General features: G+C 39.7%; 1 protein-coding gene across 10 annotated transcripts in view; it reads left to right on the forward strand.

Annotated features, from left to right (window-relative positions):
- Window positions 1–20,082, forward strand: part of LOC124170770 (myeloid leukemia factor-like) — a 130,893-nt gene that overhangs the window by 64,314 nt on the left and 46,497 nt on the right. For 9 of the 10 annotated variants that reach the window (XR_006867584.1, XR_006867582.1, XR_006867581.1 and 6 more), the window contains exons 4-5: window positions 1,203–1,404; window positions 4,071–4,308. Coding sequence is in view for 6 of the 10 variants with exons in the window: in XM_046549712.1 (XP_046405668.1) it covers window positions 1,203–1,404; window positions 4,071–4,308 (440 nt within the window). In the remaining 4 variants the exon portion in view is untranslated. Of the gene's footprint in view, window positions 1–1,202; window positions 1,405–4,070; window positions 4,309–4,436; window positions 4,536–20,082 lie in introns of those variants that run through there. The other variant, XM_046549717.1, reaches the window with a different exon arrangement.

Consider the following 20,082-nt stretch of genomic DNA (forward strand, 5'->3'; position numbering starts at 1 on the left):
CGCGTCTCTAGACGCGCTCCCCGTTTCATGAACGTCCTCGGTGCGCATCTAGAGACGCGCTCCCCAGTAAAGGGGTTAATAATCACCTATTCACATTGCCTTTGGTGGGAAAGTTTACTTTGTTTGATATGGTATTAATAATCCTTATTAAAGCCAAGTGCTACCTGCTAGCAGCCTGCAGCATAGCAGTGCTCATAGCCTCGCACCAAGGTGTCCTCGCACAGCAGCAGCTGGAACCAGAATGACGTCACACGGGCTTTTCCCAGCATTCATACTTAGATGTCGTGTTTTCGCGAGCTTGAAAATTTTCACTTTTTTCATTTAATCATGAAAAATAGATATCATAATTTAAAAATTTTAAAGCATGAAATACGTACTCCAAGAGTAATAATCTTTCGATTTAGGAATTTAAAAAAATTGGAAACCACCCTATTATGTGCAAATTCCCAAAAGATATCTTGAGAGCATTCATAGCCTTGCAGGCTTATTTTTGCTAGTGCAAATTAGGAAGCAGCAAACTTTGAGATAGCATTGACCTTTAATCTTTAACATTTCATCAGCCAAAATGTATTGTCACATCAATGCATTTTTCTTTTCTATTTCTTATTCTTTATTATTCCACACTTCGGCCAGGAGTTCCATGCGCATGCCTTCGTCAATTCCAAGGAAGTTCCTTCATGACCTAGTGTCTTTCATTCTGAAAAAAATGCATTTTGAACATCATAAATGTATTTATAGGAAATTGTATAGTTTAAAAATGAATATTTTGAAATAAGTAGTCTGTACTGTTTTGCACAAGTTTGTAATGCTCTTTACTTTTAGTATTTCCAGATAGTTAAGTTTCTTATGCCTTTTTTTTTTAATGTGATGAGAACTCAGCAATTTTACAGGAAATGAGTTGTGGACGTTAATTTTCATCTCGCCAATGTTAGAATCAGGTTCCTCTTGGATTTATGGAAATGCCACAAATATTGTGGCATTGGACCACTTCACTTGCTGCTTCTCCTATCCTTTGCAAATATTATCCTTGATGTTGCTGATTTATTTGGAACACCTGTTGTAGGTCATATGTTCATTTTCTAATCTAATTTTAATATGTAATAGAAAGAAGTGAACTTTGCCTATGGAATAGTACATATATGTATATGATAATATTTTTGCTCCATTAATTACAGCTGGTGTTTTATTTGTCTCTTATTTAGGTGTACCAGGCAACATCCTCTACAAGGTCTAGACCAGGTGGGGTATGTGAAGTTCAGAAATCTGTATGTGATAGTTTAACAGGTACCAAAAAGATGCAGATTGGAAGACACATTGGAAACAGAGGGCATGTAATAGAGAAGGAGCAAAATTACATATCAGGTGAAAGAGAAGAAAGGGAAGACTTCATTAATATAGAAGAAGGTAAAGAAATTGTGCGCTCCACCCAATCATTAAGGTCAAGTGGTACTTCAGAGAATTTAAAAAATACTATAACAGTTTATTATTTTTACCTAGTGTTCAAAGATGATCTTGCATAAAAATGTTTGTGTATGTGACTAAGCAGCATTTGTTTTTATGTATGAGAGACCTCAAAGTATAAGGACCCACCAACCCCCTTCACCCTTCAACCCCCTTCCCTCTAGGATGGATGAGCATCTAGCCAATTCATGACAGTGGTGAGTGGGATTGTGATTGGCTTGATGACCTCGAGCCTTGTGCCAGTTTCATCCATTCCTCCTTCATGTGAACCAAGCTTATTGCCCCAAGAAGTATGTGCACCCATGTCTTGTATAGCGCAATTTCGATATAGCGCAAATTCGTTCCTCGGGGAAACATCACAACGCAGTGTAGCCTAATAAAAAAACTTAAACGCTCTCATGATAAAAGGTGAACTTGTGCTAAGTACACATGATATTGCTATCATTTAACGCATATTAATAGTATTGCTTGCCTCAAATCTTATTTTTATTTATATATTAATCGAAATCCATTGCTGTGCAATGGCTGAAAGAATTACTGATCATTGGGTCCAGATAGCCGGCCTAAGGAAGTAATTTATCTCGTCTCCTTGACAATAGTTAATTAAGATCATTAATCAAGTGTGGAGCTAGTGGAAATGAGTTTTTTTGAGCAATACAGTTTGAGACATAATTTTTGCCGTCATAGTTTATCAGGTGAATGACTTCCAGGTAGAGGGTCTACGCTAAAGCCTTAAAGGTCACCAGTATTCTCGGGAAGAAATGTAGCGGAGGCCGAGTTGCGTATGAATATCAGCAACACATAAAAGGGTCTGCTATAGAATCTCAACACAATGGCTCCATTCCCTCTCAGCAGTCGTAGGTCCTCTGCGTCTCAGGAATACACAGGAATACAGTGCAGCAGTAGAAGGTGATTTCGATAGGGCCATACAGAGTAAAAACCAAGAGAACAATGGCAAAAAAAAGGAATGCGGGTAGAAAAATCAAGAAGTTACCAAGAAAAACCATAAACCTAGAAGGGAAATTGAAAGAGGTCAATTGCTTTGAAAATGGAGAGCATCAAAGAGATATTGTGCGTAAGTTTAAACTCACGATGCCTTGTTATAAATAAAGATGAAGTCAAAACATCAGTAACCTCAGTCGCACCATATTCAACCAAGCGGTCAACACATACGGAAAGTTTATTGTGAATCTGTGCAAAAAGATGAGGGTGGTAATCGCTCCGAGACATTTAGTGAAAGCTCCGGTTGGTTCTAGGATTTTAAACGGCAAGCAGGTATTTTCATTGCTGCGATATCAGGTGAATCTGCAAGTGCTGGTAGCGCAGTCACCAAAACATTTTCTGATGAACTCCAAGCTGTGATAGAAAGTGGCTCCTATCCACCTCAACTAGTGTTGACGAGATGATATTGTTTTGGAAGAGAACGCAATCTCGTTCATTCATTTTCAGGGAAGGAAAACCTGGGCTTTTGGGAGAATAGCTGTAGTATTTCTGAAGTATATGTTTGCCTCAGTTTAGCATCTCAAACTCACTGTGAGCCAACAAAAGACAGTGGCTGAGTTAGCGAACATTACCCAGTATCATAAAAAGCCTTAAAGCCTTAGGAGTTCAGTGTAACTAGTAATTGGTCGAAATTCTTTCTCAAATGATTCCAATTTTGAAATAGTTTTTAAATAAAACTCAGTTAATTTATCAGGAACAATATTTCTAGACTCATAAATAAAGCATAGAAAATTTAACAGATCCATCACTTGATTAATTATATCTAATACCATTGGTTATATAAGCAAATAAACTTATTTTCTTTATTATGGTGAATGATAAAAAGGAATTCCAAATAAATTTATTTCTGACTAGCCCCTGAGAAGGGTCACTAACTGTCATAGGGTCCTATGACAATGATAGGGCATTTGATGAATGAGAATTACTCCTCAATGACCACAATGCATCTACCAGGCTAGTACAGAGGCTTCTGTTATCCAATGTTAATGCCATTTTAGGCATGAATTTTGGTCTTAATACATTTTAGTAGGGTCCCTGGTAAGACAAAGGGTTGAATTTATTGTGGTGTAATTGCCATCCCCTGCAACTTATTTTTATCTGCTTCTGTGAGTGTTATACATGCAGAATTCTTACAAATATTTCTAATCATAATTTTGTCTATGAAGAGCTATACCCTCTCCTATCTGACCAACCTTTGAGTGAGAGAGTGTGTCAATTGAAGTCTCTTTCTTATGTTTAGTCTGCATCACCATATAATGGGATCATCAGTGCTGGGAAAGTTAATGGGTGGTAGCTTAGTTGGCCTGCTTTATATAATCATGGCTAATCATCATAAGTTTTGTCATATTCATACTCAATTTTTCTATTAATTATGCGAGCTTATGGATGCGTTGCCTATTTCTTTGTCTATAAGACAGCATAGGCGATACCTTAAAACCAGCTGACCATAATAGCATAGCACAGAAGCAGTTTCCCTCAATAGCTTAGTAATATTTAATATTATCTAGTCAAATGCTGGTTGTTTTCTAAAAAATAATGAAATTTTTTGTGTGATTGTTTTGCTATTATTATCATCTTTTGATCAATTTGATTTGTATTCTCCTCAGATGAAGCAGAAAGGTTCTCGGAAGAATTTGAGTATTTAAGCCGGGTGAATGGAGGAAATGTGTACCCCAGGCAGCATGTCACGGGTCAAGGGAGTGGTGATGGAGAGATGCTTGCTTTGCCTTCATCACAGCAGTATATGCCTGCTGGAAGAACAACCCCGAATAGTGGGTGGACTGATGGCTCCAATGCTACTAACTGGTACTCCAACCAGTCTAATGTTGATGTACCTAATCAAAGGTGATTATTATAAATCATTTTTTATCTGATTGACCCTTACCCAGATGCTTGGTGAGGAACTTCCTTCTTTCCTATGCATTAGGTAATCTAATTCTTCAGAAATCTAGCTACATACGTTGCTATTACAGTGGGCTGTAGTTGCATGGTGAGCTGTGATTATTTTTCAACACAGTGGAAGCCCGGTTTAGTGAGTACGGCATTTTACAAGAATTTCGTTTTACAAGTAAAATAAATTGGACATAGCGAGGTCAAAAAGTTCCTTCCACTGTGTACGCTCGGTATCACGACAGATATGTATTTCTTGAGGGTGATGCACTGCTGAGCAAGCATTAACTATTATGTTTTGTTTTATCTGTTTCTTAAATAAAAATACAAGATGTGTGTCAGATCTACAACACCTAAAGCCAATTATGTCCAAGCATACATGTTATTTATGGCCATGAGTATGCTCTGTGCATTCTTCTTTTGTTAGGCCCTTTTGCTATCAGTGGAAGGGGAATGGAAGGAAGATGACAGTGGGAGAGGGAGTTAGTTTCCCCCCCATCCTCTTTGGTAGGCTTCATCGCTAATAGGCTATGTATTAAGTGCAGGAACTTACATTGTAGTGAAGCCCCCTCCACCTTTTCCCGTGTGAGGTATGGAAGTGGAAAGTGCAATATTTTCCTAGTTGATCGCCAACTTTACATTGACTTCCAACTTATGGAAAGCTAGAGCAGCGTTACCTGTTGTTGCATGCTACCCAGCGGTGTATATTTCGATATTTCATTTATGCATAGGAATGTAGTTTAATCAAGACATAGTCAGCTATTGCCATGTAGGAAAATTCGTTATTGCCAAGATGGTAAAATAACAATTAACGTTAGGTTGGTGAGCAAGGACTCAGCACCACTGAGTAATTAACTGTAAAAAAATTTGTAAAAGCCAAATTACTCGGATGATAGCAGAAATCCTCTTCTTAGCAACCAATAATAGTGAATCCTCATTATCCCTTCTGCATACTCTCTAACATTCTGTATGATTCAAAGTTTCACATCATATTAGCACACCTGTGATGCACATCCACACAATCCCTTAATTTGTTTAAAGGAGTGGCTTAACTTAGATACAGGTTACCCTCAAGGGCTGCATACTATGCGAGCACATTTAAAAAATACCATTTCCTACACCAGATCCTTTGAATATCTTGGCAATGGTCAAAAGCTCCAATATACAGACTCTGTGTCAAAAATGATATTCCATTCTGAATTTTGGGACGCAGCATGTGCATCCTCCCAAATCCGTTCCCATGCATTGCTTTCATGGGAGTAGGTATGTAAACCACCCAGGGTTATTTTTTTTGGAGGAACTGAAGATTTTGTACATTAAGCAAAATATTTATATCATCGCAATCACTCTCCAAAAATCCCTGTGTGACTGCAGTCCAGGTGGTAAGAGTTGTCTGATGGCAGCCCAAAGGGAGGGGTGGAGAACCCTGCGCCAGCATGGTTTGCAGCCAATCTCTGCTCCCAAAATGCACCTCACGCCCTCGCCTATTCATGCAATACTGTCACATGCATATGAAGCACCCAAGCAAGCCCTTTCTTTGAATCACCAAAGCAGGGGGGATTCCTCCTTTGGATCCTTCACGCTCGTCGTCGTCGTCTCATCCACCCCCTCTCTTCACGGAACCCTTTTGTTTGCAAGTGACGTGGGCATTTCCCTTTCTTACCTGGATGATGAGCTCACCCGCACGACAGGAGGGAATTTCAAAAGCACATACGAATTTTTTTTAACGTGAATAAAAGTCTTTGAATGCGTGACTACTATCTGTAAAGATATTTTAAACTATAAACATTTATATAAATAAGGTTTTCTAAGGGAATTTATGTGAATATATATGGTTTAGAGGAAATTCGATACCCAACACCTATGCTACCAGGAACACATCCCTATCTTCCCAATGTTAAAACACACTGGTATAACAAAAATTCGTATAGTGCAAAGACCCCAAGGAACGCATCCCTTGCGCTATACAAGGCATGGGTGTAATCTACTAACCTTTGGAAACATGTTTAAAAAAATTGATTTAGCTTTATTTTTACCTACAAAAAATATTCAATAACTACATTCAAATATGCCTCACGGAGTGGGGCGAGTTTGGACACCCTCAAATTACGTTTTCATTCAGAGTAAACATTTTTGTGACAATAGGAGACCATTTATTCATTGAAACGTGTTCTTGTATCCATAATGATAACAATGAGTAAATATTTTCCTAACGTTACAATACTTAAGGCGTTATGGTAGTGGCGGCTGGGAGCTTCTCTGGGCGACGGATGCTGATCGTTTTTTCCCTCTGCCGGAGTTCACATACCACTCAATTGCGGAACAACTAGAAGAGGTAGAGACTTGGGGTTTTCTTAATTTTACATTGGAGATGTGTATTCACATTAAGGATGGATATATATTAGAGATGCGGTCGAATAGCAGATTTTTCAAACTCGAATATCGAATTCGAATGTTAAATCATTGCTCGAATATTCGAATACCTCAAATTTCGAATGCCTCGAATACTAGAATTGCACAAAGCTTATTATTTCTTTAAGCTTCTTATTTCTTACTAAGTTTCTATTTCCCTTGATGAATGTATAAATAAAAAGTTATACAGTGGAACCTCGATCTATCGTTTTTCAGGGGGGACGAGAAAAACGATAAATGCGGGAATGTTTGACTAGGTTGCCTATGCAGCAGGAAACCCAGGATTTTGGCGAGTAATTAAGATTTTCTTTAAAGGATTCAAACTGGAATTTAGCTGATTGATGGAATATTTTAATTTTATGGAAACAATTTGGGCTTATAGTTGATTCAACTAACACCTCTTTCAAATATCCTGAGGGGACACACCACCTCACGAAAAAATATTTTGCATGCCGTCTCGGCATTTACATTGCTACGATGGATTTCTGTCTGATGTATACATTCGTATCTACCAAACTCTATTTCTGCGGCACGCCGATCTGATACTCGGCTTCATCCAACTTCTTATTTTCAACAGGTAGCTCGCTTTACCCCCACTCCTACTTTCAAGTGCTAGTGGACAATCAGTGGCATTTTGCAAAATATACGCGCTTCTCCACTGGATTTCTTCAATTATTTTCAGTGCATCTTTGGAAGTTCACACGAGATAAGCAGATGATTTCGAATTGCTAGCGGGGAGAAACCAAATATCCTGAGAAAATATCCCTTCGACTGTGACAATAGAGATTTATAACATAACTCATAAATTGTAACGTGATGTATGTTTTCGAAAAAAAAATACGGCATCAGCTTCCGAGGAGCTCAGTTGCGAGGATATCGACTTTCGCCAGAATGCTAAGTCTCCGTCGTATGTTGACATTTATTTCTTTGTGTAAAATGCTTAAATAAACTCAGAAATACGTCGTGTTTGGTCTTGTTCTTTTTGAAATTACGCGCACATTACTAATATTTCAATCCAATAAAGGTGTAACATCAATTGGCGAAAGTCATTCTTAGACACCTTTAGTGATAATAGATGACTCATACAGCGGTTGACCTCCACAGAAGAGGTTCACTTCGAAGCTGGTTGGAAAAAAAAGGTCAGTGGGGGAGAAAAGGGAGGGCCCGAAACACGTTTCTATTGTTCTCGTGTAACTTGGTATTTTTTCGAAGCTAAGGTCTTCGTTATATGATCCCTGTGCGAGCTGTGACCTTTTTTTATTTCGAAGAAGAGGAAATCCTCAGAGGGGGGGCTAGTGCTGAATCGAGGGGGATACGGGATCTTGGGAAATGCGCTAATGTAACTATCCCACGGTACTCACGCAGCAGTTGACCTCCAGAAATGGGGAACTTCGATGCAGGTAGCCAGAAAAAGGTCAGTGGGTGAGAAAAGGGGGGAGGGCGTGAAACACGTTTTTATTGTTCTCGTAACTCGATATTTTTTTCGAAGCTTAGGTCTTCGTAATGCGATCCCTGCACGAGCTGGGACCTTTTGTTTGATTTAGGAGAAGAGGAAAGCGTCAGAGTGGGTGAGGCGAGTGCTTAATGGAGGGGGATAGCGGATCGTGGGAAATGCCCTAAGGTTGCTATCCCACGGCACTGAGGTTCTCCTGGTGGGGGGAATCGGGGATTTTCGGATTTTTTCACCCGACCATTTTCGGTTCCCCTCGTCGAACTCTTTTCACCGCTCAAATCCATGAATTTGATGTAATTCGTCAACTCGCGTAAAACGGCGCTGCGAGCACTAAATGACTACAGTTGTCTACATTTTTCCGAGTCATCTACCAACGACGTGCGTGCGACAGTGTATGACGCGAAATTCAAAGTATTCGAGGTATTCGAGGCGGTACTTTTCGCGTAACTATTTGAGACATCGAATATCGAATACTTTCTAGTATTCGAGGTATTAGAGTTCGTGGATACTATTTGCACATCTCTAATATATATGGTATAAGGTTCCCACTCAACCGTGAAAACCTTAAAACTCTGAATGATCCGTGAATTTCGTCTACCGTAAAAAATCCTGGAAATAGCCGTGAAATTCGTCATAAAACCTTAAAAAGATCTCAATCATGATTGTAGAACTAAGATCGACTGATCAAATTGCATACGTTTCTCATGTTTCTCGGTCGTGCAGGTGCAAACTCATAGTCGACGCATATATCTACACACGAATATTCGAAGTGAAGTAGTTGGTCCATACCACGGTTCGTACTATATGACACATTGACCGCTATTTTCCATTTTAATGGCAGAAGTTTGTTATTTTGTCAGAGGGTTCAATTTCAATGATAGCTTGGGATGGACTTACCGTATAAGCGTGTGTAAGAGGCGCACCGCTATTTTGAGCATCGAAGCTAAAAAGAAAAAAAAAATTTGTGGCATTTTTTATCCTATCATGCGGTGTTGCAGACGCATGCCTGGAATTTCGACAGTTATCGAAATTTCCTCTTTCAATGCTAATTGAAAGAGAAATTTTTGATAACTGCGGCAGTAATAGCGGCATAAGAGGGAGTAGAAAGAGTTCCGATCCTCTCTTCGCATACGCCGTTGCTCTATGATGCATGTCCTACTCACGAACAATTTTGTTTAAAAGCTCTCGCAGGAGTATTGCAATAGAATTGCAGCTGTGGAAAATTTAAGGCAAAACACGAAAGGCACATAGCATGAACCTTCCCAAGAGATTGGACAACAATCGGGGCAATCTCAGCACCGTAGGATAATAACCACGTCGTAGATTTAACGGAACCACACTCGGCCCTCCATCGGCCAATACCTCTGCCGTTTTTTTTCCTTCCCGTGACCCCACTGAGAAATAGGAATATATCAAGTTACAGGAGAACAATAGAAACGTGTTTCATCCCTACCTCATCTCAGCAACTGACCTTTTCCGGTCTACCAGGTTAAATTCTCCGAGTTTCTGGAGGCCAATTGCTAGGTGAGTCACATACTGAGCTCGAGGATATCTCGATATCTTTCAGGAATTGTATGACACGCACGAGGTTCTAAAAAGAATGAGACCTAACGCGACATATATCTGACAGAATTTAAATTTTTTTAAGCTCTAATTGATTGACACAAAGATTTATAGTTACAACAAGGCTACTAATATTCAACATAGTCCAAACAGCACAATTTCGGAAGAAACAAGTGTAGCATAAGCGCATTCAAACAAGACGAGACGGACTGGAAACTTCAGGCTACGCAAACTGCGTAATTCAAATTGCTGTGCCTTGGTCCCTTCGCTTTGAAGCCAACGACGTCACATGCAAGATCGGACGTGTTCTTCCCTTGCTCTTTCGCTCATAGCTTGAAATACGGAGGGGAGGGAGCGCGCTCCTTCCCCTCGACCACTCCTTCAGCGCTCTTCACTTATTAGCATTTCCGATTTCTTCTGTCCACCATTTAGTCCAACAATGAACACACTTGTTTGAATTTTTTAAACAGCAGGTTTTGACACCAATATAATTTTCAGTCGCAAAAATCCTCCATATTAGCGTCTGAAGATGATTTTTGAAAAAATCAGGTCCTCAGCATAATGGAAATTGCTCGGCAAGACAGATGTTGACTATTAACCAGGTATGTCCTTCAAAACTATGCATTTCTCTACGTTTGATAAGCGATTACTATATGCAGTATAAATTCCGCGCGATATGCACTCGTGGTAGTAAATTTAGCACGCCCTTCGGAGCAAAAAACCCCCGCGCCATCTTTCCCATGTTCACCCCTGGGGTAACGATGTGACGGCGCGATGCTTACAAGAAAAGCAAACAGGAGCATTTTAAAAATACGTCACTAACGGAGAAACTCCCCTGCTTGCAGCTCCTTTTTGACATAAGGTTTCAGATGACTGAATCACGCAGAAAACCAAGGCCACTCAGTTCCCCTTGGACTTGCGACCGGTGAAGGGGAGGGGGGAAGATAAGAAATTTGTGTAAGAGGCGCATCCCCATTTTTGGTTGCAATTTCTGGGAAAAAAGGTGTGCCTCTTACACGCACTTATACGGTATATTCGAATAAGGACAAATGAAATAACTTGCATTTCTAATAGGCCCTTAATGAACCATTTACGATAACTACAGTGGAACCTCGATTTATCGTTTTTCAGGGGCATGGATGAAAAAAACGATGAATGTGGGAAAACAATCAATGCGGGAAAGTTTGTCCGGGTTGCCTATGTCCCAGGAAATGCTGGATTTTTGCGAATAGAGTATTTGCACTTTTTTTGGTGAGGCCTGTTAAAAATATCAGTTTGGTTTAATTAAGCAAATTCCAATTCCTACAGTCGTACGACCATGGGTGAATTTGTTATTAACAAATAAACATTCCAAAATCAATGTTGCACTTAAAACACTCCGCCGCCATGTCAGATGGCTTGTGACGTCAATCCCCATACTCAACTCACTTCAGTTCCTCCGATCACCTGCGATTGATGGAAACCTTGTTTATCGTTGTTTACGAACACTGAGGTGAATCTGGCGGAGTAAACCATCTGTCCTACTATAAATTAGTGGTATATTTCGTAGAATAATTCTTTAAGTTCGTAGCCATGAGCTAAGATAGATTAATGGCTTGTAGGACAAAATTCCGGAATGAATATTGTTTTGTTCCGATATGTGGGAGCACCCGTGTTTCTACACCGAACAAGATTTTTGTGGATGTTCCCGATAAGCCTGAACTACGACGGAAATGGTTATTGGCAGCCCGGAGGGATCTTAAGTCGATGCCATTATTACATTATTCCATTCAGAAAGGAGAGACTAATGCGTAATACTGAAGCATATGTATTTTTGAGATGCAGTTATTCTTGTATACAAACGGCCGTGTATTCATTGATGATGTACATTGCATATTTTTTCACTTCGGATGCTTACTTTCATTATGTATGCTTGATGACTATGGAAAAACATAATTAGCAACGTCAGTATTGTAAGCATTTATACTCGAAAAGCAGATATACACAATGTTGGAGTGGAAAAGGAAAATTTAAAAATTTTACAATGCAGTAAAGAATCGTAAAGAAAATAACGTTACGGTAAATGTATGAATGGTACAAATTTGATGCATTGCAAATACCTACATGCGAGCAATTAGTAACATATGTTTGCAACTCCTAAAATGTTATAGTTGAGGAAACACAACAACCTGCTTCGCTACATTTAAATTTTCAAATATTGAAAGCATAAAAGTGCCGAAACATAGAGAAAAATAGTTTACTAGAGGTGTTAATGTATAAAAAACAAGGCAAAATTACCCTTACTTGTACATATTTATTGCTCATCATATCACAAATAGCACTACCAAGCACACATTTGATGAGCTGTCGTTTTGATACTTAAAATCAGTATATGCCGAATCAACTGTTTCTATGAAGAACTTGGCTCACAATACATATAAAACACTATTATGTAACACTAATAAAGCATAATTATCGGTTTTCCAATCACTCTGCACACCACACTAAAAGAATTTGCACTCCTTGAAATTCGTAAGGATTCTTCACATCTCACCCATCACTAACGACTTAGAATCAGTTTACGTTATTTCACGTTAACATTGCGAAGACAATTACATGAATAGGCTGAAACAAATTGCTAAACCAGTTATTGTAACATCAAAAAACTTTGAATTTCACTATCACTCCTACCGTAACCAAAATATGACCAAAACAAAAACGAACAACAGCGCAACGAAATGCGTGAAATGTACATACTGGTGAAAGCTCACAATGAATTGGCAATAGGTTCAATACGTAATAAAATCAAAAAGAACTTAGAAGCGAACAAAAGAATGAAAATTAATACGCGTTCGATGTATCCCTAAAGCAAAACTAGTTCAAATATGAAACATATCCCCTTCGCAATAGTCAGATACCTTTGATCGAAATGTATACGGTTGGTTAAACCAGCATGGAAGAAATAATTTCCTCGAAGATGTTACATTCACAACTCACTTCACTCTTTACTTCATCGTCTATATGCAATCGAGTTGGAGATTTAAGTGTTGGATGAAACGCTTCACGAGTCTGTTTTGTCCCAACTCGGGAGAAAACGAAGTTACAGACCTTACAAAAATGAAGATAGGCCCTAGGTATACACCGATCACGAAGGGGTCTACGTCTGGGAGGTTATTTGAGCAAGCCTTAACGAAACCAGGTTCCATTTTGCAAATTTACTTGCAGAAAAATGAAGAAATGTCACGTAAAATACGTGAAATATAAGTTATTCATCAATGCTCCCGTCTGCTTGCAACTATACTATGGGAGATGACGTCATGTAACGAATAACCGATTACAGGTCGTTTTACCCTGCTGAATTTCGATGCTAAAACAAAGGTTATTAAAACTTAAATAATAAATTAATAACAAAACACATGGAATTTTCATTAAACATGTGTGAACTTCAAACATGTATGCACTAAATGGAAAGGGTTTCATTCTTATTCCTCACCCATGCAAACAATCTATTATGACATTCATTAATGGATTCAAAAATGATTTTAGCCGATTACAGGAGTATTATTCCTTTATCGAAACAGTTCGGTCATATTTTTGATTCGGATTATATCTCTTTCAAATATCCTGAAGGAACACGCCGCCTTGCTATAAAAATGTTTCACTCCACTCGGAATTTCCACGGCTATTATGCATTTCTGTCCGATGTAAAAATTCTTATCCATCAAATGCCATTTCAAGTACATGTATTTACGAGAGAAATGTGCGTGTTATGCCTCAAACAACTGATTTCGCCGTCGCAGTGATTGGTTATGAGATGGATCAAGAAAGCCAAAAATAGTTTATTATTTGAAATGTTCCTTTCTTGCAATTAAATTTTTAATATGATTGAGGCAATGTGGCGTTAATCGTCAGCGGCACGCCCAACTGATCCTCGGCTTCATCCCATTTCTTGTTTTCACCAGGGATCTCGCTTTACCCCCACCCCTGCCGTCACGTACTAGCGGAGATACCGAGGCGTGCTGTAATATTCACGCATTTCTAGCCCGGATTCATTTCTTCGTCTTCAATTGTTTTCAGTCTTTCTTTCAAAGATCTCACTCGTGTCTTCGGAAGGGCTATGGTCCGAAGACGAATAAGAATAAAACTAATAAAAATGAAACCGGACTCCATTGAACCCTCACGGAAAACACTCGCTCGTATTAAGTCAACCCACCCCGGAAAGTACGGAACCACTCATACAAGGTGAAGTTCAGCACTAATGCTATCGCGTACGGCGTACGCAGAGCTTACTGCAGAGGGTGAAGCATGACCATAAGATTGCGCAAATTTTTTATCCTATAGAGAAGGCAACTTACCCACTCATTTCTAACAATAAGTAGCGTAGCTCTAGATGAACAGATGAATTCAGATTGCTAGTAGGGAGAAACAAAATATCCTGAGAAGACATCGCTTCATTAGCACCTCTGACAAGTGAGACTTGTAGCATAACTCGTAAATTGTAATCAGACGCCCTATTTTTGAAAAGAAATCCGCATCAACTGCCGTGAAGCTCACTATCAGCTGAGAGGATATCAATATTCGCCAGAAATCACCATCGTATTATTCCAACTATGTATTTCCTTGCTTAAAATGGTTCAATAACGTTAGAAATACGTCGTGTTTGGTATCATTCTTTTTAGAATTACGTGCACATCACTAATATCTCAATCTAATAAAAGTTTAATACCAATTGCAGAAATTCATTTTTACACACCTTTTGGGCTAATCGGTGATTCATGCAGCAGTTGACCTCCAGAGGTGAGCTAAAAAAAGTCAGCGGTTGAGAAAGGGGGATGCGTGAAAAAGGTTTCTTTTGTTCTCGAGTAACTTGATATTTTCTTTCCAAGCTGAGGTCTTCGTAATACGATCCCTGCTCGAGCTTGGACCTTTTTTTTATTTCGGAGAAGAGGAAAGCTTCAGATGGGGAGAGGCGAGTGCTGAATGGAGGGGGATACCGGATCTTGGGAAATGCGATAATGGAACTATCCCACGGCACTCTGCTTCTCCCTATCATATTTCAATCTCTTGGGGAAGATTCAAACTTTGTGTCTGTCGTTAGCCATAAACAACACGTTGTAAACACTTCGTCTTATTTTTGTCAAACGATGGATGCGGGAAAATTATATGATGGGACCGCGATCTTCAAACGATCAATTCGGGAAAACGATACTTCGGGGAACGATGGATGCGGGAAAAAATTACATTGTCTTTATGGAACTTAATTTGGGACCAGGAGCGGCGAACAATGAATGCGGGAAAACGATGAATGTGGGAACGATAAATCGGGGTTCCACTGTATACGATTTGTAACTCGAAGTTCGGGTCCCTCACAGAATGAGGGCACATGCCATATTCTGCTTCGAAATATAAGTTTGCCATTGTAATTTTACTTCAGGAAACATTTCTACGGCAAATAGGCTTTCAATTTATGGCAATAGGTCTTAATAGACTGCGCTCACCTCGTTTGAGTTTATGTGAATAATAACGTGAAAGTGAAAATAACGTGTTTCAGCAGGTATTTATTTTGTCTTTAGATATTTCAAACCAAGTGCATTATAATTATATGAAATTGATTTATTGATGTTGCGAACAAAAAATGCATAAGCACCGAGTTCAGAACGAAAGAATCTTTAATTCCACAAGTACAGTTTTGTGGTGAGTCCATTCCCCCGGCTGGGGCACGACTGCGACTGACTGTCTTGCTTCCGACTGCCTGCCACTGGTGAACTCGTGCGGCTGGCATGAGACTCGCCTCCAACTTCAGCATAAGCCACTCAGCCAAGCTGGCGAGCCGGCCTAGCCGTCTTGATAGTGCTGCCGTCGCCAACATCCCGCCCGCCTTGAAAGCATCGCTTTCAAAGAAAATTCTGCAACTCTCGATTCAAGCTGATCAGAGCGAATTAGAGGTATGGCGACTGAAAATATAAATAACACTGTCAAATAAATGAAAAAAAACTACAACAAGAAATTACTCTTCAATGGGAAGGGGACACAGTTTGGAAATTGCTCTTTTCCAAACGCCGCAAGCAGTTTTCACAGAAGCCACTCGAACTAGTCCATCCTCTCCGGGATATACTTCGACGACTCGGCCCAAGTTCCACTTCAAAGGAGGAAGATTTTCCTCCTTCAGCATCACCAAATCCCCTGGACTTAGATTTGGTTTCTTCTTTATCCACAATGTCCGCTGCTGAAGACCGGTTAAGGACTCCTTGGACCACCTGCCCCAAAAATGCTGATGCAGTTGCTGAACGTATTGCCACCTAGAAAGTCTGTTTAGTGGCACTTCTCTAAGGTCAGAATCAGCAGCAGCAGTGAGTGCAGTACCAATTAGGAAATGACTTGGGGTTAATGGGTTAAGGTCATTTGGGTCACATGATAAAGGACACAAAGGACGAGAATTTAGGCATGCTTCGATTAATGTAAGACAAGTATACATTTCTTCATAGGTGAGATGAGCCTCGCCTAAGATACGCCTTAAGTGGAATTTTACAGATTTAACTCCTGCCTCCCAAAGACCTCCGAAATGTGGACGTCTGGGAGGTATGAAATGCCATTTAATGTTGTCTTCAATTAAGAATATGTTGAGTTTAGCCTCATGAGAAGCTGAAGTAAACAATTTGTGAAACTCCTTGTGTGCACCCTTGAAATTAGTAGCATTGTCAGAGTACAAATTGGCACATTTTCCCCCTCGAGCCATGAACCTCCTCAAACATCCAATAAATGATTCAGAAGTCAGGTTACCAACTAGTTCGAGATGAATCACCTTTGTCGCAAAGCAAACAAAAACAGCAATATATGCCTTCAATGTAGTACTGCCCCGACCATTACGACTTCTAATGTGGACAGGACCACAGTAGTCAATTCCAGTGTTCAGGAAAGGACGACTGGGTTGAACTCTCTCCTTAGGAAGATTTCCCATTTTCTGTTCACCAACCTTAGGATTGCATCTGAAACATTTAAGACATTGGTGAACCACCTTTCGAGCGAGAGTTCTTCCATTTAAAGGCCAAAAACTTAATCGAAGTGATGACAACAGCGCTTGAGGTGCACAATGTAAATGCTTGAGGTGCTCTTTCATAGCGATCAGTTTCGACAAGTAATCATTACCGGGCAGTACAATTGGATGTTTAGTATCATAGGGTTCTTCAGAGGCCTTGATTCTGCCACCAACTCTAATTATCATATTGGTGTCAAGAAATGGGCTGAGTGTTCTGAGTCTTGATCTTCTTCCCACTTCTCCATCATTAGATAATTCTCTAAACTCCTGTGCAAGCATCTGTCTTTGCACCACCTTAACTAACTGCAACATGGCTAGATTGACCTCTTGTGCAAACAAAGGACCAGTGAATCTAACTGATGACCTTGACGAATTATGGAAAAATCTTAAACATTATGCTGTAATTCTTAGTAGCTTGTCTAGCGATGAATATCTATGCAGCAGATCAAACTCCTTGCAAGTGACTAAGAAGACTGTTGTCTTCTTCCATTGTTCAGGAATAGATGGTGACACCAAAATTGTATCTGCAGGCCAGGCATCCTCCTGTAATGATAACCATGGGGGGCCATTCCACCAAGTGTCATTTGTCAGAATTTCCTGAGGTGATAAGCCTCTTGATACATGGTCTGCAGGATTTTCATTACTTCGGACATGCCTCCAAACACATTCCTTTGTTAGCTCATTGATTTCAGTTACCCTACTAGCAACAAAAGTTTTCCATTGATATGAAGGACCCGATAGCCAAGTTAATACAATCTGTGAATCAGACCACAGTGAAAATTTTCCCTCGAAATTACAAGCCCTTGAAACATGGTAAATCAGTTTGGATAATAACTTAGCCGCCAGTAATTCCAGACGTGGTATTGATATCTTCTTCAAGGGGGGAAACCTTGGACTTGGAGCACAGTAAATGTACGTTATAACCAGTTTTAGAGGAAGTTCTGATGTATACACGTGCTCCATATCCCCCCTCAGAAGCATCACAGAAACCATGTAGGTCGACCATTGATCCTTTCCTTGAGTTTGCAAAATCCACCCAACGAGGCACCTTAAGTTTCTCCAGCAATGGTAACTCTTCCCTGAATTGGCACCAAGCAGCATGATATGTTGCTGGAAGAGGATCATCCCAATCACCTTTGAGTTCCCATAGCCTTTGAAGAAATATCTTAGCCTTGATAATAATAGGTCCTATAAATCCCAAAGAATCAAACAGGTGTGCTATGTCTGAAAGCACTGAGCGTCGGGTGAATGGAAATTGTCGAATAATTGGCCTTACAATAAAACAAAAAATATCCTGAACTGGTTTCCAAACTAAACCTAAGCTCTTCAATGTGAAGTCACCATCTGAATGCACATGATAATTTATTTCTCTAAGAGATTCAGGGATTCTTGATAACAATGTTACATTATTTGTGCACCATTTTCTAATCTGAAATCCACCACGTTTGAACATACTAATCATTTGTTGATGTATCTCCAATGCCTCTTCAAAGGTGTCAGCCCCAGTTATTAAATCATCTACATGAAAATCCTTCAATGCAATGGCTGATGCTAGAGGAAACTCCCTTGCTTCCTCGTAGGCTAACTGCCGAAGGCACCGAGTGGCTAAGTATGGTGCAGATGATGTACCATAAGTTACGGTTTTTAACCGGTAAGTCAGCAATGGGGAATCTGGAGTAGACCTCCAAATAATCCGCTGTAAATTTGTGTCATCATCATCTATCTTAATTTGGCGATACATTTGTTTAATATCTGCAGTTATTGCATAATGGTGCAGTCTAAATCTGCTCAAAATGGAAAAATATCCTCTTGGACCAAAGGTCCCACCATCAGGACATCATTTAGTGATACACCAGAAGATGATGGGCAGGAAGCATCAAAAACCACTCTTAGCTTGGTTGTTGAGCTACTGGGTTTAATGACAGCATGATGTGGAATGTAGTATGTGATTCCCTTACTCTCTGGATCTGGTATGACTTCCATGTGAAGTTGTAACTCGTACTCATCCATGAATGCTATGTATGCAGCCTGATAATTTCTATCCCTCTGTAATCTACGCTCCAGCAACAGGAATCTCCTAATGGCAATGTCTCTTGATTCACCTAACTGTGTAACAGATTCCTTTGAGGGCAATTTTAGAATGAATCTCCCTTCTTTATCTCGCTTGAAATTGTTGACAAAATGTTCTTCACATTCTAACTGCTCTGGTGAATGAACTTGTTGAATTGTAGGACATTCTTCTAATTGCCAAAACTGTTGTAATTGTTCATTTATGGTGATGAATGAACTGGTGTAGCTGTGGGTTTCATTAATTACCTCTTTGCTGTTGATTCTTCCTCCAAATATCCAGCCCAATGTTGAATTCCGAAGTGTTGGTATGGTTGGATGAGCCTTGAATTCTCCTGGACACAGCAATTCCCAGAAGACTTCTGCACCAAGCAATCCGTCCACTCTCTGGGGGCGGTGAAAATCTGGATCGGCAAGTTGAATGTCCGATGGTAGCTGCAACCTTGGTATATCTATGTGAAGATAGGTAATATCTCGTGAAATTCTGGGTAATACCAAGAAATCCAAAGATACATCGTATCCACCAATTCTGGATGACAGTGTTGCATTAACTATGTGATAAACCTTTGTCTCCGAACCTGAAATACCACTCACTGATGAATAACCCCTTTTTCGTTTCAATTGCAAGAATTGTGCCATTCGTTCCGAAATGAAGTTTGCTTGTGATCCTGAATCAAGTAGAACCCTGAAAGGATGTTTTTCTCCTTGAAAATCATAGATCCAAACAACAGCAGTCGACAAAAGTATTGTTTTCTGCTTCTCTTGAGAATGGGTTAAGCATGATAAAGACGATTCTGATTGAGATGATGTAGTCAGTGGCTGAGATTTTGTGACTAACTCTTCACCTTGAACATCACTGTTTCCTGATGATGGTTGACGAGAGAGGTGAAGAAGCGTATTGTGCCTTTGATTGCAAGTCCTACATGAGCTAGATGTGCAATCCTTAATATGATGACCTGACTTCAAACAATGCATAAATTTAATCGTTTGGCATCAGCAAGTCTATCTAGAACTGATTTGTTCAAAAATGATTTGCATTGATACAACTGGTGAGTCTTGCAACAAAGTTTGCATTTTAAATTAATTGAAACATGCGCTGCATATGAGCTCCGTTTGTTCTTATTGAACGATGCTAAAGGTGTCTTAGTCCCACGCTGGATGTCAACCATTTCTAAAATTTGGCATCTATGTTGTAAGAATTTTATCAGTGCGTCACCGT

The sequence above is a fragment of the Ischnura elegans genome, chromosome X (genome assembly GCF_921293095.1).
Source record: "Ischnura elegans chromosome X, ioIscEleg1.1, whole genome shotgun sequence".
NCBI lineage: Eukaryota > Metazoa > Arthropoda > Insecta > Odonata > Coenagrionidae > Ischnura > Ischnura elegans.